We start from the raw sequence: 21,249 nt of genomic DNA, 5'->3' as shown, positions 1-21,249 counted from the left end.
CGGAACTTTAGCCCAAAGATACCATCTTTGATTAATTAAAATCAGGATTAATCTCCAAATTTTCAAAGGCAGGAGAACACAAGCCAGCGCTGAAAGTGTTCAATCCCATGTGCTGCCTGTACGTACCGCGAACTACAGGGCAGGCCTGAGAGGGAACCATCAAGGGGATGTAGCTAAACAACCACCCTGCACCGCACGGATGACCCTGTGCATCACGCTCAGTACACCACCCTAATTTTTTTTTTCAAACACATTATCACATGAGAAAGTAAAGGAAGTTTAACAAGATTTATTTCCTCTGAAGAAAACCTGATGTGCATTAATTTGATCACTACAGAAGCAAAAGAAATTATAGTTTCTAGTAAACCCAAAAATAGTTGGTGTAGTACCACCTCTTAGAATCACACACAGCATCAATCCCAGCTTGGCTAGAAGCCAGCCTCAGCTATGCCACAGGGACACACTGCCACCAAACCTCAAGGCTGAAGCCTTAGGTTCTGATGTTTGCCAATAGTGCTAAGGAGAGGGTTCATGTACAGGGAGAAAGCTTAGCTCCTGGGTACGTGGCACACCAACGCTAACTGAAGCTGAAGCAAGTGGGAAAAAAGTGGCAGGAAAAAAGATACATAAAATTTGAAATTCATAGATACTGCAGAGGGGAGGGTTAAAGTAAACTCAAATTGGCAACAACCTCCTAGGAGGCATAACATGATTTGTGCATATTAGAATACTGCGAGATTTTGAAAACTGTTTTTATTTTAAGCCTTCCGTAAGGTCATTATCCAGTAAGAGAAAATAAAGGCATTCAGATTTCTCTCTCAGTAAACGGAAGCAGGAAGACAGGATTAATCCTTGAGTGACATTTTCTTGAAATCAAACTAACTTTGCTGCTGCCACTGGTACCTCACCTAAGTCTGAAGCTGCAGTTAGGGCTGGCATGAATTAGCCTCCATCTCCCCATTACATTTTGTATAATGTTCTGCTGGTAGGAGAGCAGCACATTCCCAGCCAAGGAAAACACACACATGTACTTGGGAAATGCATTAAGACAGTGTGGCCAGTAAATTTCACCAATGGTACAACATTAATTTAGAAATGCATACATTGTTGACTGCTCCCATGTAGATACAGTATTTAGGTAGAAAGTGGGGACATGTTGGCAATTTAGGCTGTAGCGGAGCTTCAGCATGAGTGCAGTCAGGTCCTGACTCATCAACTGGTGCATAATGAAACAGGTGCAGGGAAAGGTGAGGAAGAGGAGTTGAATGAACAAATGGATAAATATTCTGGATCTGCAAGCTCGGAAGTGGGAAATATTTCTGATAAGTAGACACAACCTAAGTTTCCTTGCTTCTCCTCTTCTCATTCATCTTTTCTCACACTTTTCACTGTTAAGTGAGGTGACAGTTGTCTTTTATGTCTCTCCTTCTCCCTACAAAGAAATGTCCAGCCTTATGCATGCCTCATAATTGACAGAGGTTGCTCTTTATAATTAATTATAATTTATCTCACTCTACATATGTAAATATTTCTAATACCTCTAACAGAAACATCAAATCACTAGTTACCAGTGCTAGTTATACATCTTCTCAGTCTAACACAAACCATATACATCCTTCCTCCAGTGTATTTGAATCAGGTCTATAGTGAAATTTTCTTATTTCTGTAGTCCCAAATGAGTCTAGCTGAAGGGAAGCATAAAGGGAAGCATAAAGCCTCATTTCAGGAGAAAAGAAGGTAAGTTGTGTACCTCTGGATGAATGATTAGGAGTGACTGATAAAGATTTATTTCACTTGAGGTTGTAAAGGGACTAGGATGTAATTATGACTGACAGGGTGAAAGGCAGAAGTAGGCACATGTAACAGGCACCTTTCCCTGCAGGCAAGCATCACTGTGTGGCAACATTTTGGATCCCCACACAAGTAAATTAAATACCAGAGCCTGAAGCCCACACCCCATGGCAACAGATGCTTCTGGTCTCCGCTCTCAAACTGTTTGTACCACACTTGAGGTTGTATAGAGAAAGTATAAATCCCAAATGGCTTCAGAAAGTGACATTTTGCCATACCCAAAGTTATCTCAATTTTGATCATTATTACATGGACAGAAAGGTTGATACGGGGGGGCTGTGGGAGAGAAGACAGACAAAGAAAAAAAAAATCTACAGTGGTTTCTTTCTTCCAGGTTATCCCTCACATTTAAAATCCTTAGTGGCCAACTGAAGTCCTTCCATGGTGGAATCAAAGCAAGAAGTTTCTGAAATAAAAAGAGAACAGGTTCTGCTGAAATACCACAACAACACAGGCTGACACAAGACTTTTAACAGCTGAGACCTGAGAAAGAAAATCCAGACTGAGAAGAGTTCACCTGTCTGACATTTTTTAAAGTCTCTCACACTCAGCTGTTGGTTATTTCTTTAAAAAGTTAAAAAGAACGGAGAGGAAGAAGACAATAGAAAACAAAGGGAAAATAAAGAAATGCAGGGAGAATGGAAAAGGAAGAGAAGAATTTGGATGTCAAAACTAGAGGCAATAAGGACCTAACAATCTCAAGGCTAAAAAACAGGGAGAAGAGTAACACAGTGGATTTTTTTTCTCTATACTTCACAAACCCTATATAATGAACAGTTGTCAACCTAAACTAATATTGTACAGCTACATGTCATAATTGTTTTGTTACAATATGAATTGTTTACCCTGTTACATTCACTCAGGACCTCACAGACCTCCAAGTTACAGAGTTCATATGAGGCACCCACACAACCCAATCTAATGGCTAGTCTTTTCTGAGAGCTCCAGAAACACTGCTGTGGGCAGCTCTTATTCCCCCTAGGTAATTATACTCTCTGCTAAAGTCATTTTTGGACCAGGTATTCTGGTAAGCACTGAAAAAAGTAGGTGAGGTTTTCTGCTTATAATTCTGTTCACTTTTTCATGCTTCATTTTGTTTATTATTAGTGGTTAATTGTCAAAGGACAGAGAAATCTCTTTTTTTTTATTATTATCGTGGTATCAAAGTACCAACTAAAAGTGGTTTGGCCATGGGATGATATTTTCTGTGGCAATACTGGAAGACTGCTTTAGTTTGCTTTGTATCTTCTAGATTAATTTCTTCATGCTAGATGAAAGACAGTCCTGCCTGACCCAGCTATATGTTCCTGTTCCTTTGCCTTAGTCCTGCTATCTCATGGACTCTACATGAGCTCCATGGTCTAGACAAAAAACTTTTTGGATGTCTTCATGCATTGGATTACGGAGTTGAACTGCTTCACTCTGACTGCACGCTGCAGAAGCACTGCACGCAGCAATGGGAAGTGCTGGAATAGCACAGCCAGGGAAAGGAGGAGTGATAACGCACAGCACCAAGAGATTTGTCTCATCAAAGCCACACCCTACCAGGCTGTTGTGGAAGAAGTCTTCCTGCAGGGAGTTCCTGAACACTACTCTTTCAAAAAGAAACATGGCAGCTTTTATTTTGCAGTGGTCTTGCAGATAAATGCTTACACTGACATCAGGTTCTGTCTTCTTGTGCTACATTTGTATTGTGTTTGGCACTTGTGAGTCCTTGTCTAAGAAGAACTTACAGGCACCAAAATAATGCTGTTTTCAATGATCTCAACATTTTTTAAACTGGGAACTCTTGCTTAATCTGCAGAACAAATACTGATGTGCTGCCAATGCTTCAATAAGGAACTCTCACAACAGCTTGAGATTAACCCTGTATTTTCACAGAGGAACACCAACACTGTTCACTCTCCCACTGGAATGAAAACACCTTTACACAACATGAGTACAGAAGAACAATCATCTGGCTAACAGCTTAAGTTGCACTTGGCCAGTAATGCTCAGTTTACTTTCCAATCTGAAGGGACTGAATGATCGTATTAGCTCTCCATTTATTTCCTATGTTTTTAAAAGTTTTCAGTAGAAATGTCTCAATTTTCTTAGCTTTTTTTTCCCCCCCAGCATTTGATGAAATCAAATCCATTTCAACATTTACAGTTGTCCACTTGAGCAGTTTTACAACCACTCTGGGACATCATTCTTGGCAAGTCTGCTTTAATCGGAGACCAGAGGAGAATTCCCTTGTGGTGAGGAAAGACAACCTTATCCCTCAAAACCAGGGGCACCATCAATCAGACAAACTCACCTGCCTTTTACAGTACCTACTCATGCAGACTTCAGAGGACTGCTGGAATACCCACGTGGGGTCTGGCTAGGGGTCTTTGTCACCCTGTATCCTGTGCCTGATTGTGAGCATGAGCCAACTGAAAAACCTAAGACATGCTTCTTCCTTTTCATATATATTTCTTGTTTTAATTTTTTTAACATCCTACATTTGTATGACTAAAAGCCTTAAAAGCAGCCCTTCATCTGCAGGTTTGGTTGCATAGTATGTGGTCTCTGGTATCAGAGCTGACTGACACCCAAACAGGGCGCCCTGCACGTCCTCTCCTTGTATCTGCAGCAGCACAGCCTCATCTGCTCCCTTGCCCCAGCTTTGGCACTGAATTGGGCTTTACAGCTTATCTAAACTTGTCAGTCCAGCAGAAAACTATCCATTTGTTTCCTGCAGGGTTAGCGAGCTAAATTATAGCTTTCATGTCAGTCAGGAAATGTTGGAGCTGATCTCTGAAGCAGGGCTGGCAGGAAGGGCACTTCATACCTTTGGCAGCAGCAAGCCATTCATCAGCCTGGTCTGAGAAGGCAGATCACAGCTCCAGAGCAGCCTAAACCCATCTGACCTCTGCTGTCCCATCCTCTCCCTCCAACTGCCTTCAGGACTTTCCCTGACTCATTTCAGTTGTTGAACTAAACCAAACCAAAGCAAACACCCCCAAAACTTCCTGACTAACTTCCCTCCTCCCAACACGAAACTCCAACTGAACCACCCCCCCAGCATCGATTTCCATGACTGAGCTCTGCAGAGAATGTGCAAGACCTTTTTATAAACCAAACACTGACTGGGAGTCTTCTTTCATGGCAAAATCTGCATTGCTTTGATTCTACATTCCCTAGAACTAACATAAGCCAACGCAGTAGAGCACTAGACTGCAACACCACATAACAATCTGGGTTTAATGACAGCAGACAGTGGCTGGGTCACACATGCACAGGGCTGCGGGTCACTTCTGCTGCACTCACGACAAGAGGGAGAGGAAGACAATTTTGGGATTAGCACAGCAGACAGACAAAAGGGGTAAATCTAATGGAAAAAGACAGATAGAGGTGTGGACAATGAGGCATGATACTCTGCTAGCGTCTGTCCTTCCTTTCTTGTAGCACACAAAGGTAAAAAAAATAAATTCATGTTAATCACAATTTTCTCCTGGGAAGATAACAGAGCTCTCCACATCTGTTTCTTTAACATATGAACATTTTAATCAATAACCTGAACATTTCTGGATAGTAGCTTAGGATACAAATGCCATAGACAGTTAGTCAGTACCATAAGGCAAAATCTTGCCTCTAGTGTGTTCATATGTGCAATATTATAAATAAGTAACTTCTAAAAATACGTAGCAGGCATAGGGCTAAGTATTTGGTTAGAATTTTTTTTAATTTGCTTAACAAATATTGTAGTATTTGATTATGTAAGAGGACAATATCACTACCAGAAGTTCTTGATGTTATTAATGATCCATCCTGACAGAAACGTGTGAGATCAGTGCTGTCTGTACTAAGTGGTTCACTCACTAAGAGATTCACCTCATCTTCCTATGTCAGTAGATGGCACAGGGTAATCAGCAAATGGCCTGCAATGTCATTTTTGTAATCAATGATATAAAAATGCACATAATCAAATCAAACTCCATTCAAGAGGTTTCAATTCCAACCCAAACTATTCAACTACTTCCTCTTAACACGAACCTCTACCGTGAAAATTAAAAAACCTGCTACAACATTGACTTTTGCTTTTATAGGTGTCCCAACACAGTGCACATCCACCTCTTTGACTACTCCAGCCATCGACTCATGCTCAGGTCAGGCACAGGGTGACAAAGACCCCCAACCAGACCCCACAAGGATGATATTTCAATGGTCCTGTGATGTCTGGACGGGAATAATTTAAACTTCAGAATCTGGAATCTTTTTTCTGGCTCAGTTTGCTCATGATACAAGTTATTCTATTTCTGTGTACCTCAGTTTCCTTCTTTAAAAGCTACAGATTAATTCATTTTCCATTTTGGAAAGAACAACTGATGGCAAATGACACAGAAGTTAAGCTAGCATTTTCCAGCTGGAACCCAAAGTCCTTCCTTCTTATCACAATCTACCCAGAATATATCACGTAAACAAACTGGAGAAACTTTACCAGGTTACCAAAGGGTTCAAAAATTCACAAGACAAGCAAGAACACGATAGCATAATTTCTAATACTCAGTAGCACACTTTGTCACACCAAATTAAAACATTAATGAAAAATTAACACTTCAATATATTGGAGTCTTATTGTGATGTCCTGATGCTGATTCTCTACTAAAAAGGAGGGCTGTCACTTTTCATAACTTGGTGAAATACGGCTTTATTACTCATAAGGGCTCTTAGACCCTTAACGAAGGCAGCATTGCTCTCCATGCTAAAGAGACGAGGAAAATAGGACTGTGATGACTCATAACAGATTACCACAGTAACCAAACTGGGAATGAAGTCCAGCTCTTAGGCATCCTACCACACTGCTTTTACTTTACCAGGCAGATTTTAGATTTCAGAGAAAAAAAAAAATCATATGCCTTTAATAACCAAATACTGCCTTTTCATTTCCCCATTCAGGCTTAAAAAAACCCAAACCCAGAACAACCCTCAACCTTAACTGAATTGAAAAACAAGTAATTTGGGGGATACTAATTGCACCTTAAAAGATATAACAAACAGTGTTCTTTAGATGTTTCGTCAAATGTAAAAAAAAGAATGAAACACATTCACAAGTGTGACTGATTACCTGTTCATGCAGAATTTAAGATAGTCATGATTGATGAAATGCAGCATCCAGACAGCCAGTCCTGGTGCAGGTCATGATGTTCTCTTCTATCATCCCTTGAAACAGCTCCATGCCTGGAAGTGTTTCAGAAGAATCTTGATTCTCTTGGTGATTTTTATTTAGATCTTCAAGACTAATAATATCATCTAAAAAATAAAGAAATTACAAACTTCAGCCAAAGGCACCTAAAATTATCTTATGTAGTCTGTCATCTCTGTTGTGTCAGGACAGAGTATTTCTAGAATAAGCTTTTATTTCATCAGAATACTCTTGATTCCTCCTCCTAAATATGAAATCTTTCATATTTGTCTCTCATGGGGGGGAGGGGGAAGCAGGGAGTGAGAGAGAGCACTCATGTGTTTGCATGTCTATTCCCAACAGAATCTTATGCTTCCTCTCCAAAAGCTTCCTTTTTTTCTAAAATTCTCTCCTATTTTAGACAGTAAATTCTAGTAGCTTTCAGGGAGCTACTATTATGTATTTTTAAACTCATATTATGAAACTTCTGAAATTGTACTACACTAACACGGAACTAATGGAAAATGACAACCAGCAACCTTATTCCATAACCTCCACACTGCAGGAATTCATGCATGCAGAAGTCCAGAGCTTCACATGAACCCTGATACGTCTTACTGCTCAAGGGTGTGACCTCAGGTGCTGTTGACAGCAGCTGAACATGATCCATCAGTGTGCCCAGGTGGCCAAGAAGGCCAATGGTATCCTGGCCTGTATCAGCAGTAGTGTGGCCAGCAGGACCAGGGCAGTGATTGTATCCCTGTACTGGGCACTGGTGAGGCCGCACCTCAAAGTTTTGGGCTTCTCACTACAAGAACAACATTGAGGTGCTGGAACATGTCCAGAAGATAATCAAACTTTCAAGGAAGTAAAGTCTAAAGAAAGACTTCCTCATGCTAAACATTCTGATCTGGAATGGGTAAACTTGAGCTAAGTATTGGATTGATTCCATGTGGGAAACTTTAAAAGGCAAGGAATTACAGCACTTGCATCAGGAAACACAAAGTGACAATTCACAGCAACCATAGCTCTGTCATGTCATATACACATCAACAGTAGCACAAATTCATTTATCACATCCTGGTGCTTTTACACAAACAGGAGCGTTATCAATTATTTGACATGAAAAACCCTTCAACAAGAAGATTTTTACACAGTTTTTGTATCACAGAATACACTTACCAGTCAAGCTGTTTCCATTCTGCAATCCATTTGCTTTCTCTTTTTCCTAAAATAAATAACAATAGTCCAGCAAAAAGAAGAAAGTATGTGACAAGAGATTTTGTTAATTGGGGAAACAACAAAGTCCATGCTCTTTTCTTATAATCACTAGTTCATTGCATTTACAGGATTTTCCTAATTGCCACTACCAGAAAAATAAAAGCAAATCTTTACAAAGCAACAGCATGGTGAGGGGGAAAAAAGTAATTTGCAGGTTAACACTTTGTAATTGGACAAAGAGAATTAACTTGCTGACAGCCACTCAGAATGACTTCTCTGCTGCAGCTCTACCAGAGGTAGTGGAGGATATGTTCAGATGATGAGAGAAAACATCTGGATGATGGTAGGTTGTACTTAATAAACACAGGCCAGGTCAAGACACAGGTATCAAAGAAATTTTTTTCCATTTTGAACTATTTTGAAGCTGATCTTTCAAAACCTGAATCCTACCATGGCCTTGAGCTCGTTCTGGAAATATTCAGAGTAGTACATAAATCATCCACCTCCTCACTGTGGATATAAAGCAAATTTACTGGCAAATAACTGAGTAATTCCTCTTTGCACCTGAAATATTGGAAAGTCTTCCAAAATCCCCTAAAATTCGTACCTCCACAGAGGTCTTCCACAGTAAATAGATCATCTTTGAAACTTTCCAGTCAAGAGGAACTATAAAATCATCTGGCAACAAGGATTCTGCAGAAGAAAATATTTTTTGCAGTTGAGTGTTCAGATCTCTCCACAGCCAAAATATATACTGAATTACAATTTTTGCACACATTATATGTATACTTTTTTTTAAAAAAGCAGATACTTAAACGAGCAAGCAACAAAGTAAGAATTTAGGATTTGTAGAATCTAAGGCCAGCGCAGAGGAGAGGGAAGAGGGGGAAGAGATTTGGGTTTGGTTTCTTTATTTAGACAAATGCTTTCCTACCATACTTTCATTTCCCCCACATACTCCTCCGAAACAAGAAAACAAAAAAACCAGAAAGCTTTCAGATGATAAATTAAACAAAATGCAACTCAAGTAACAACCTTTCAATTTTAAAACGTTTAATTATAGGAATTTGTGCAATATCATTAAAGAAATTACTTTCTAAAATGTTTTAGTTCTAACGCCATTAATGGCCCATCTTCGCGAACGAAGATTTGGGGAAAGGTCTTTTACCTTTCCAGCCTGCGCAATGGATTTTTTAGGTGAGACACAGCCTGCGCTGAACTGAGCCCACCCTTTAATCCTAACGCCATTAAAGAAGCTGAAAAGAGAGTCTTCATAGGAAAACTGTCTAAAATATATTCTACACTTACATGAGAATCACACAAGAAAGTCAATCAACTAAATGTTCATTTATAAATAACTAAAGACATTTATTTACCAAAATTTTCCCCAACAAAATAATTTCAATAAAAATTGACTGTAATTGCCAGTGTTGTAGAACACTACAGTTCAAATGTGTTTATTCAAATGAATAAATAGTAACCTGCGAATATATAATATGCCACTAAAAAGCACAAGAATTTTTGAAATTGTAGGATAATGATAATCAAAGGAGAACATGGCCAGCCTTCTGCAGACAGCACATGCAGTTTTGATGGAAAAACCCGAGCAGAGAGCAGTCATAAGCTGGCAGGGCTTCAGAGAGATAGCGAGGTGGGTTGATATTTCTTAAAGGTTATTTCCAAAGGAAGCTCATCTAAATGCCAGATTTTCACCTGTTACTGACTCAGAGAAGAATAACATTTGGTTCACTAACCTACTGATTGTTTCTGAATGCCTGGTTTTGCCCTTTCCCCCCCCCCACCCCGAAGATCCCTGTTTTCAAGTCACGGCCAACTCTCTCTAAGATTATGAAATTTAATCACAGATATGAAGATTCACCGAGTTTGGAGTAGAAAAATGTTTTATATGTAACATTCAAGGATACCAGCAGTACTTCCTTGCTCTGTTTCAGCTCTGTATGTCAAGTTCTTTGGTGTGTGGTGCCAGATTTAGGTAAATCAACACTGCAGGTCCTTTGGGGACCAAGCCAAGTAATACTTCCCACGGTTTGCATCACTCTTCTGGCAGGTGGCATTGCCATCAACATTTACAGTAAAGACAAAGAATGCTGAGGTTGGTTTGGCCAGACAAAGAGACAAAAGCTGCTCCCCAGCTGTCACATGAAAATACATGCTTAGTTTTAAATTCTACTGAAACAAACAGATGTAAAGGTCTACGTGCTGGAAAGCTGGTCTGTGTTTTTTAATCCTATTTGTTGACTAAATGAAAGTTACAGTTTGTCCACTAAATTTGGATCCAAAAATTTTAAGGGTCCAAATGCACAGAGAACACGGCTCTTTCAGCAGGTGCATGCACAGCACTGTATCCCAGGGTGATTCCCAATAAAACATGGTTTTGTTGCTGGTTACAGCTGTGTAGGGTTACCTTAGCCTGCAGTACATTTGGAAATGACAGTTGCCACACACAGCTCCTTTGAGGACTGATTGTCTTTTACTTTCCAACTTAAAATGACTAAACTGAAAATACAAAAAATGACAACTGAAGCCCTGGAAGGTGAGTATACAACACTGTGACACTTCTTAACCATGCATGATTAAAAAGAAGGTATTCACTATCAGAAAATGCAACTTGGAAGTTTGGTATTCAATTTCAAATTAAGTTAGATTTTGGGAAATAGGAAACCAGAATAGTTTTATATTTGGAAATATAAATGGAATATAAAAGGAGACATACAACCTTTATATAAGAGCACACATTTTGTAACATGTTTTCATTTAGTTCTGTAATTAACACAGTAATAAAGTCTTACTCACTGGGATGGATTCAAATGGCAATGACAGCTTAATACTTCAGATTTAAAGTTAGTAAATTTTTGCTACTAACAAAACTTAAAATACGAGGCCAAGCCAAAAGTCACTTTTGACAGAAACTATCACCAAAGTAGCAGTGATTCATTTCAATAGGGTTAATATTTAACTAATATCTGCAATAAAAAATATTATTTAATCATAGTCTTTTTGTTTGTTTTTTGGTTTGGAGGGAGTGCTTTGGTTTCTGTTTGTGGTTTTGAGGGGTTGTGGGATTTTTGGGGTTTGAGTTGCTGTTTTTCTTTTATTTTATGTAGGAGTAGTAAGAAGAGTATTATACCCAGTGGAAGACCTGGAGAACCAAAGAGCTGCACAAGTTGAAAAGCAAATCCTAATGATAAGGGAAGTCCCAGAAAACTACATTTCACATCCACATCTTGATTATCTTCAAGTTGTGAGGCCTCTGGTGATTCAGGGTCATCTGTTTCATTCACCTTTTCACTGCAGCTTGCCAATATACTGGAATCTTCTGGATATTCAGAAACAATTTTAACAGAAGACAAAATATCTGGTTGGCCATTTGTAACCTCTGAAGAAACTTGTTCGCTCTCATCCTCTTTTTTATCAACTACCTCTTGCAGCTTAAGAGTTGTAGCTTGCTCGTCCTTTGTTCTGGAAGCTACACAAACACTGCAGGAATATTTTGATATAGGAGAACATTGTCCTGAATGAATGTGAGAAATATTGTGTAACAGAGCATCAGCATCAGGAGTGGGTAAGGAAGAGGTTGCCTCGGTGTCACTGTAAGGTGCAAAATATTCCTGCAATGCAGAGTCCTGTTCACATGCATCTCCACGGTCCTTGCTTAGGAAGTTCTTTTGCTTCACTTCCAAAACACTTTTTTGGGGAACGTCTTCTTTTACTGGGACTTCCTTCCCTCCCTCTGTATGATCAGCAATCTCTCTTGGTAGGTTAAACTTTGGTGCTAAGTTGACAATTCTCCTACACCTTTTCCTCTTCAATGTAATTGGTGTAGCATCATTTATTGGAACATTTACTTCACTTGAACACTGCATGAAGGTGGTCCTGGGTTCCACAAGGGAATCAAAGTGCACTTCACCAGCTGGAGATGTAGACATACCATGGCTTATTATGTTGCCAAACTCCTCAGTTTCTGTTTCATAATGTTTTTCCTTTACCAATCCTTCTTTTGACTGATCGCAGTTTAGCTGTGAACTGTTTGTCTGAGTTGGTTTAGGTTTCCTCATTTTTTGGGGTCTTTGTTCACCTACAAATTTATCTTCAGACCAAGGAGAGAGAGAAACTTGTGTATCAAAGCCAAGCTGCAATTCCTCAGTAGATAAATTAACTGAAAAACAAGCCCAGGCATTAGAGCTAGTCTCTTCTGCTTTTAATGCACCTTTGCCCTCCGTGTTATTATGAGGGACATCATCACGTACCTTTGAATTGTAACACTGAGAGATTTGTTTTTCTTCACTGTTTAAACTTATCAGCTTAGCTTCCAAGTCAGGTTCACATGTAATTTGACACGATTTTGGTTTTTCTTCCATGCTTAACAGTGATGTGTTATTATCTTCAGAGATGCCTTCTGTTTCATGGATGGAATTTTCATCATTGCTAATTTTTAGGAAACTGCTTCTGCAAAGATTTTCTTTGTGCCTTTGATTTGCTTCCTCATCATCGAATGCATTTTTGGTTAGGTTTTCAGTAGAAAAAAGTTTTACATGTATTAGGAGTGAACTGTCACTTTCTACAGGCAATTCATTTTTCAGTGCACTGTTTGACATCGTTGAGACCTCAGGCACAGCAACCAGAAACCTTTCTCTTGAAACCCCTGCAGCTTCTCTTAGGCTTTCATCATCACTGTTAGGCTGTTCTTCACAAACTATTACTGGATCCTCTGGACCTTTGCTGAATGTACACAATGATTTCCTGTTTTCTTCTTCCACATCCTCCTCTTCACTTTCTGATCTGTCCTGGTCACCTGGAGTTGGATAACAATCTACTCCATGTAACATTTTCTTCATAATTTCTGTGTGATTAGTTTCCATTGTTTTGTTTCTTTTTCGCTTTTTCTTCTGCTTTGCTTTTGTCAACGGGTGCCCAGTGATCGTCTTTAAAATTGTCTCCCTATGTGAAAACAACAAAAAAATATTAAATGTAAACAACCAAATTTGAGTAAGAATGTATTCATGGTGATCAACTTGAAGAATAGGTACTTTATGTTAATATGATGATCAAGTAAAGACTATTGGGGTTTTTTTAATAGATAAAATCTCAGATAAAACCTTCTATTGATTAAACAAATGTACACCTTACAACTCAGGACAATTCCTGAACATTTCAATCCATTTAAATAAACACAGTTGCTATCTCATTAACTTAGCTTTACAAAAAGTATCACAAATCACTGCAAGACCAAACATGTTTCTGAATGTCTTTCCTGCATGATGTTTGAATAATTGATACTAAAGAATTGGTGCTATTCTGAAATTTCATTAAATGTCACAGTGAGCAGCAAGGTACTAAGTGAAGGACACAGTAAGAAAATGTCATCCATTAAGATCAAATACTCAAGTTCAAAATATACTAACCAAAAATCCAAATAATGTAAAGGTATAGTGACTACAGCAACTCTGATATTTACTGTTTGGCATATCACCTGCTTATTCATATGTATTTGGAAAAAATATTTCATATTTTATTATCAACAAAATAATACACTATGGAAAAAATCACAGGGTTTTAGGAAAAATAACACGTTTATTTAAAATTAATTTTGTAGCTCTTTTCAGAACATCTTATTTCTTTTGCATGTATTTCTCATCAAATCTAACAGATAGCAGCCCTTACAGTGACTTCTCTGAATTACTGATGTTGACCTGTCAGCCAGCTAACCCTGAAATGAACACTCAGAAGAAAAACCTAGTCCAGGCATCTAACTTCTCCTATTGCAACTCTTCAGAGAGATTAGATTTTCAGAGCTAAGTTTGACTGATGAATCTCTCAAAGACCTGCTCCTTTTCTGTAGCCCTTTGTTTGGGATGTTACTTCACACAATACACTAAAACAAAGCTACCACCTAAGGAGGCCTTCTGCTGTGCCTTTTGCAATCTGATATGTCTATCTCGTATTGGCCTTATTAGCCACCAGTGTGCTTGTAACAAACGTGGATAGAGCCTTTCCCAAATCTTCGTTCACGAAGCCTAGCCACGATGATGAAAACAAAGCAGTAGCTAGAAGAATTATAGGGTAAAATTAGTTATTTTTTGTGAATCCATATGTAAAATAACTTGCTGTAAGTGCTGTATTCTGAAATTCTAAAGAGAGAAATAAAACACACAAAAAAAGGGAAGACTGTCCATGTGGAGGGAAAGTCGGTCATTAGGTCACCTGGGAACTAAAGATCACATATGGAAACCTATCCTTACCCTTTATTAATTTTTAAATTTATTCATTATTGTCTCTTATAAGTTCTTTTTAATTTGAACTCTACAAAGCAAACCCTCCTAATTCTCTGAATGCAAAGGACACCAGCAGCCTTCTCAGCATAACAAAGTTACTTGACTGCAACAGGATTCAAGTCTACGTGCCTTGATATTGCTGCAGAGAGCACTACAGATCTCCATAGTGATCTTGTTGGAAAGCACACAAAATTTATTGCCTTATAATGGTATCCAGATAAAACATCCTACTAAGAAATGGGATTTCCTTCAGATGTTGGCATTTAAGTCCACATGGTGCTTTCCTCTCAGTAATGAAAACTGACCTCCCCTTTTCCAAACCAGTGTATTTTCGATATGGTGCCCCATAGTTTAAGTGTGGATGTCTATACCACAGACATTTTAAGTTCCTTGTTGAATTCTGCTTACAACACACTCCCTACTCAGCAACATGCCTCCTATCTCCCCAGAAAAAGAGACACAGAATGCCAAAGTTTTAGGATTGAATAGATCTCATTTGTCTATTGAAATAAATGATATAGAAGTGAAGCATCTGCAACAGTAGTTGGAGATTCTTACACGTACCCTAGACTTGCAGAAATCGTATGCTAATCACACATCATGCCTTAAACCTTGACATTAACTTCCCTCTTTGGTGAAGACAAGTCTTGACTTGAAAGTGGTTTTAGACAGGGAAATTCACTGAAGTTTTCAGAATCAAAAACCCCGTTACCAGTGAAGTAAAAAAATAATGTCCAAATTTTAATTGGTTTTAATGGAGTGGGGAATAAAACATCAGACCTGTGCACTAATTCCAGGAAGAATTTATTGTTGTATCTAAAAGTCCTTTGCTGCCAGAACAACTGCAGAAATGACAACCAAATTACCAATGTCAGCACTGGCTCAGGAAAGGAACGAACTTCTCCAGTCTTGGTATTCCCGGATGTGAATTTGTGCTGTTGCTGATAGAAGTGAACTTCTCTAATATTCATTCAAGCATGTTTCTGGTGTCTAACCCCTAACACATCTGACAACACTTTCAGGAAAATGCTGACAAAACTTTCTTACGCCGGGATGCCGCATCAAAAGGTATTGCAGAAATGTGGGAAAGAGTCTTAAAGGTCAGCTTATTTACTCTCCTCACTACTAATTCTGAATAGGAAGGGAAACTACATTGAACAGAATTCACTTTAGAATGCAAAACCGGCAAAAATATATCCACCAAAGTAAGGGAGAAGAATCCCCAAGATGATCCAGAGAAATTAACAGCTATTACTGCACTGAAATTGTTATGTCAAAATAACAACAAATGCAAATGTTGACCCAGGACGATGATTTAGCATACACAGCTATGACCTTCGTTAGTGACATTCAACAGTTCATCATTAATACAACTATGTAATTTCTATGCTTTGGAAACATGGAGGTTTTATAGCAGTTCAGGAAGATTAGTTTTCTAAAGATCTGAATTTCCTAAAGAGAGGACTAAAGCAAAACGGAAAGTGATGAACTATTACATGTAGAATAATAAAATGTATTATTCTTCATGTTTCCAGGTAACCTTAGAAATACTCTCTGGCACCATGATGGCATAGCTAAAATTTCCTGCTTGGGGTGAAACCCAGTATCATGTTAAGGTTTCTGCATTTAATGAAGCAAATTGCCTACTAGTTTTCTTTACATTTGTCTTAATTCCTTCTCTTTCAGTACACCTACATACCTTTAGAGCATTTTCCTTATGGTAAAACAATATAGCACACAAACACTGAGAAAATTCAAGAACCAGCATACACACAGACATCACTTCTTTACAGAGGCATTTGCAAGTGATTTGTTTTCAAACCCATAAAATGCAGGCAAAAGGGTAAAGAAGTGCTGTTTCAGATGATATTTAAATTTTCTACATTTACAAAACTGTCTAGTAATAAAAAGACCTAAAAAAAAGTAATAGTATCTTTGTTCAAACAGGAATTCCTGTTCTGTAACAACACTTGGAAATTTCTTAGTCTACTGTTTAGACAATATTAAAAGCTTTTTGCCATAACTCTGTTATGTGTGACTTCTAGGTTGTAACCTACTGCTCAAAGTAACACTGACCATCTTGACTGAGAGTCAGTGCTCAGACGATGCTCTTTACTGGAGAAACAAATGCACTCTCACAACCACTGATGCAGAACATGCAAAGTAATGAATCTAAAGCAGTCAGTCACATTAGGTCGAAAAATGGCAAAACCAGAAGAGTTACTTATTTGCAGTCGTATAGACTTCAGCTCTAGCAATGCATCTAAGCTGATGTCTGCTTGATATAAAAAATGCCTGCAGTCACTCCTGTAATGAAATGTAAGATAGAATCATAAATTCATCTAGGTTGGAAAAGACCTCTAAGATCATCAAGTCCAACTATTAACTCGGAAGTGCCAAGTCCACCACTAAACCATGTCCCCAGGTGCCACATCTACATGTCTTTTAAATACCTTCAGGGATGGTGACTCCATCACTTCCCTGGGCAGCCAGTTCCAAAGCCTGAACACTCTTTCAGTAATGTTTCCTAATAACCAAGCAATATAAGGGAACTGATAAATTTAAAATCCAATTCTAGATGACATTTAGCAATGAGGCACATGCTCTTTCAGAAACGTGTTACCATTAATCTACAAAGTCTCTGGAGTGGGTTTTCAACATAAAAATTACAGTAGAGCAGCTTACATAAAATAGCATTTACTGGGATACACTTTATCTTCTCCACTTGATAAGTCCAAATATATTGCTGAATTCCTTGTGACCTAATTTTACTTCAGCAACAACCAGAAACCAAAGTTATAATTTTGGAATAACAAAAAAAAGCCAAGGTACCAGCCTTTTTGTTACATATCTTGCCTTTAGTACTGAAATGAGTGATAAAAGATCTAATTCCTCAAAACCAAATGGAATATTGCTATCAGGTGATCAAGCAAGTAGAAAAAACCATGTAACTTGCCAGCATTACTGGGCTTCCTAAAAGCTGAAATTCCATTAGACAACTAAGCATTCAGCTTAGCACTTTGGTGCTGAAGAAACAGTCTTTGTCACCCTTTCCTACTTTGTTCCAGATGTTGCCCTTGCACTTCCACTACTTTTTTTTGCTGGCTCTACCACTCTCCTTGTGGGTGAATTCACCTGCCCGACCCTGCATCAAAAGAAAACAACTGTGTACTTTGTTGTTGTGCTCATTTAACTTAGTAAAGCAAGAAGTAAAAGAAGTGTCTAGTTAAGACAAAGGCAGTGGCAAGTGACTACTTCCAGCAACAACGTCAGGTTGCCTCACAGCAAGGAAATTCAGCACAAATTATTTGTAAGAAACATTTACACTTTACAGTGTTGCATATTAATTCCTTCCACCTCAAATCAGTAAAGATCCTACTAACTGGATTTGATCCAAGGTATCTCAGCATTTATTATTCTTTTGTCTTTCAACAGCATTACCACTTAAATACCTTCATAAAATATGCTCATCTATCACAACGCTCAAAGAGCTGTTCCAATCTTTATCCAGGATTGATGTACATACAGTTCTGTGCAATGTATAATCAGCTATCAGACTGCTGCTCTGTTATAGTCCAGACACAAGAGATATTGATGAAGAAAGTACACAGAGAATAATATACAATTGGTTTGATTAAAGCATGCCTTTAGAAGCTGTTAATTTAATCAAATACATGGCAAAGTGCAAGCACTTCACTTTTCAAAGTAAAAAAGCAAACCCCATCCAAACCCCCACATTCCTGAGGTGCTAGTAACAGCACTTTGGTTCTAAATGACAGGCTGTTCACTCCATAAAAATTTCAGGTGGGGTGACCTTACAGATCTTTGTCCTGCCTGGTTCTTGAAAGTCATAAATATCTTCTGATGGAAATGTCCTATTTTGGCTCCTTAGTCATAGACTACATGGATCAACATTAAGGAAATTGATCCCAAATATACTGTCTGACATATACTACATGTGCACTGAACATACTTGTGCCCAATATCAAACATCCATTTTCCAAACAACCTAATTTAGATGTCACAAATATCTCACCTGACACAATTCAAGGATTTGAGAAAAGAAACAAAACAAAACAATGCCCCCAGCACTAGATGCACTGATGGATGCTAACAGATGGAGAAGAGGCACCATTTTTAGTTTGACTGGATTTTTCTGCACCATGAAGTATGGCTCAATGTTAAAAGGCAGGTTAAGAAGGAGGAAAAAAAGGGCAACATGAAACACTCCAAGTGATCTGAATCCATCTTAAGGGGATGTACTTACAATACAGAGAAGAAACTGCAGCTTCATCATCAGCCTTCTCCCCCATGAAGGCTCATAGAATCGGTTTTCATTTAAGTTCTATCAACATTTAGTCCTTTCAAAATAACATGAGGGACACAGATGCCAATGTTATGCACTGGAAGTACAGTATGAATCACCTTGCTAAGTTTGACAACATCAGTTCTATTACTTGATGATACCAGCTAAACATGAAGACAACCTGATTGAAATTAATCGAGGCTAGACAAGAAATATGCTGCTTTGAGAAGAAGTTTGGAGAAATAGGAACTACAGTCAAATTTGCACTCGTTAATAGTTTGGTGTAACCTGCTGTGCTTTCTACTGATATAGACAGTTCTATGTGAGATTTTAAGGAACATTTTCAAAAATCTGTAATGGGATAGAAATATCCCACCTTCCCAGGCAATGATCAGTTTCAGATTTTCATTAACTTCTGGACAAACTATAGCACTACTGCATATGGGATATGAATCAGTAAGTTCTCACTAAATCTTGAGCACCCTCCTTTCACAGCATTGGAGCACACTTTACACACCACATCCTACAAAGCTGGTGGCCCAGACTGACAACCATGAACACACAGGTGAAGACTGTGACTGACCAGACAAACACCACCCACTGCAAATGCAAAGCCCATTTGCATACTGGCTAATTCACAGCTATTGAAAAAGGTGTAATAATTAACTTTAAAAACCCAACATTTTCTTTCTAAATGAACAACAGAGTTGCTCGTAGCTATATAAAATATTGCACAATGTATATATAATCCAACCAGCTCAAATACAAGGCAGTATTGAATCTTAGTGGATCCTTTTAGGAGAAACAAAATCTACATTCAAAAATTAAATCCTGTGAACCACCTCATGATCCATTTTTCAGTTTCCCTCCCTCACAAATCTACTGTTTTCCAGGTATCTGCTTATGCAATTCCACTCTAGAAGCTCTACCCAGGAAAAGGCAATTTACTGAGGCTCTCATGAGGCTGTGAAATACATCCTGTCCTAAAACGTGGTTCACAAATAAGATAGCATTTCCAGATCCTACTTCCTAAAACATCCTCATTGTGTATTTTGGCCATTATAGAGTTACTTTTAAAATAAATAAATAAATAAATATTTTAACCAGAAAATAAAAAGACCTGTATACTGTGATACAACATCCTAGTACCTGAACATAGATTACAGCCATCATAACCAGATGTAGAGATAAGCAAGTACAACAAAAGGCTTTTAAAAGACAAAATTAGATTTACAGGGAAGTGTTGACTTTTCTTGCCAAGGCACATTCACACCCAAACCAAATGTAAAATGAAATTTGAGATGAGACACAAGCAACCAAAGCTGAAGGAAAGTACGGGTGGGAGAGTAAGGAAGCAACAAGGGTATAATGAGAACAGAATTAAATACTTGGAGATATGTAATAAGCTATTTTCTGTTAGGAACATCCAAGGAAAGATGACTGATTTTTGCTGTATTTAAAATAGTTTCAATTAACAAAATTGTAGCAAAGACTCATAACTAAATATCCACCAAAGCAGGACTGTAATTCTGGAACAAAAGAATGAGTTTTGAAAACTCAGAGGATGCTGCAAACTTAAGGAGGAAAAAAGGTATAAAGAAAAATACACTGCATGACAGAAAATATTACTTTTAACAAAACAAGAAAAAAAATTCAAAAGGAAAGCTTGTGGGGAGGGGTACTATGTACTCAGTTTTTAAATCTGCATGAGTTTGAACTGAGGTATTTAAAAATAGAGAATAAGGTGTAGCTCTCCACACAACTTTTAATTAAAGAAAGAAAAGGGAAGAGGGAGACGGATCCAGTGTTACAAAGACAACTGTAGTAACCAAACACACAGCACTCAGGTGAGAAAAATGCAGTTCAAGAATAAAGAGAACGGGGGGGGGGGGGGGGGGGGGGAAAGGAGAAGTTACAAGAGGAAAACAGTAAAAGAAAACAGTGTCAGCAAATATTAAATAACCAGCCTCTAACCTGGACTATAGCAACACGAAAATTCAAATACTTGTAACAGCAGACAATGTTGCTATTTAGAACATTTGCTACACCCGTTGCACTAATTCTGTGCATCTCAAATACTCTATGAAATATTGAGAACTACACGATTCAGTTCTAATGCACATTTCCTGGAAGGTATTACACCTTTTTCAACAAATCTCTGTACTTTGCCATACTTGCATCCAAATTTCACTATTTCTGCATACTACACTTTGGTATTAATTCATTTCCCTTTTTAAATATCTTTCACCCAAAAGACTACAGATGCATAAAAGACATGATGAATTATCCTTTAACGGTACTTTTTACAAAACAGCCCTGTATTATTCCACAATGTTGGGGATGAATAGATGCAAAAAACTGTCTTTCAATTTTTCAGTGTAGTAAATGTCAATAGAAATATGTCTTTGGACAGAAAATAATAAAATTAC

General features: G+C 38.2%; 1 protein-coding gene across 5 annotated transcripts in view; it reads right to left on the bottom strand.

Annotated features, from left to right (window-relative positions):
• Positions 1 to 275: 275 nt before the first annotated feature.
• Positions 276 to 21,249, bottom strand: part of N4BP2L2 (NEDD4 binding protein 2 like 2) — a 47,008-nt gene continuing 26,034 nt past the window's right edge. For 3 of the 5 annotated variants that reach the window (XM_027677766.1, XM_027677767.1, XM_027677768.1), the window contains 5 exons: positions 11,370 to 13,180; positions 8,829 to 8,914; positions 8,183 to 8,228; positions 6,944 to 7,128; positions 276 to 2,257 (listed from right to left, as the gene is read on the bottom strand). In XM_027677766.1, the coding sequence (XP_027533567.1) occupies positions 6,968 to 7,128; positions 8,183 to 8,228; positions 8,829 to 8,914; positions 11,370 to 13,180 (2,104 nt within the window). In that variant the 3' untranslated portion in view covers positions 276 to 2,257; positions 6,944 to 6,967. Of the gene's footprint in view, positions 2,258 to 6,943; positions 7,129 to 8,182; positions 8,229 to 8,828; positions 8,915 to 11,369; positions 13,181 to 21,249 lie in introns of those variants that run through there. The other 2 variants (XM_027677769.1, XM_027677770.1) reach the window with 2 other exon arrangements.

The sequence above is a fragment of the Neopelma chrysocephalum genome, unplaced genomic scaffold, assembly GCF_003984885.1.
Source record: "Neopelma chrysocephalum unplaced genomic scaffold, ASM398488v2 Primary Assembly neopelma1_43, whole genome shotgun sequence".
NCBI classification, from domain to species: domain Eukaryota; kingdom Metazoa; phylum Chordata; class Aves; order Passeriformes; family Pipridae; genus Neopelma; species Neopelma chrysocephalum.
Note: the sequence above shows the minus strand (reverse complement) of the source record. Positions and strands in the feature narration are given on the sequence as shown.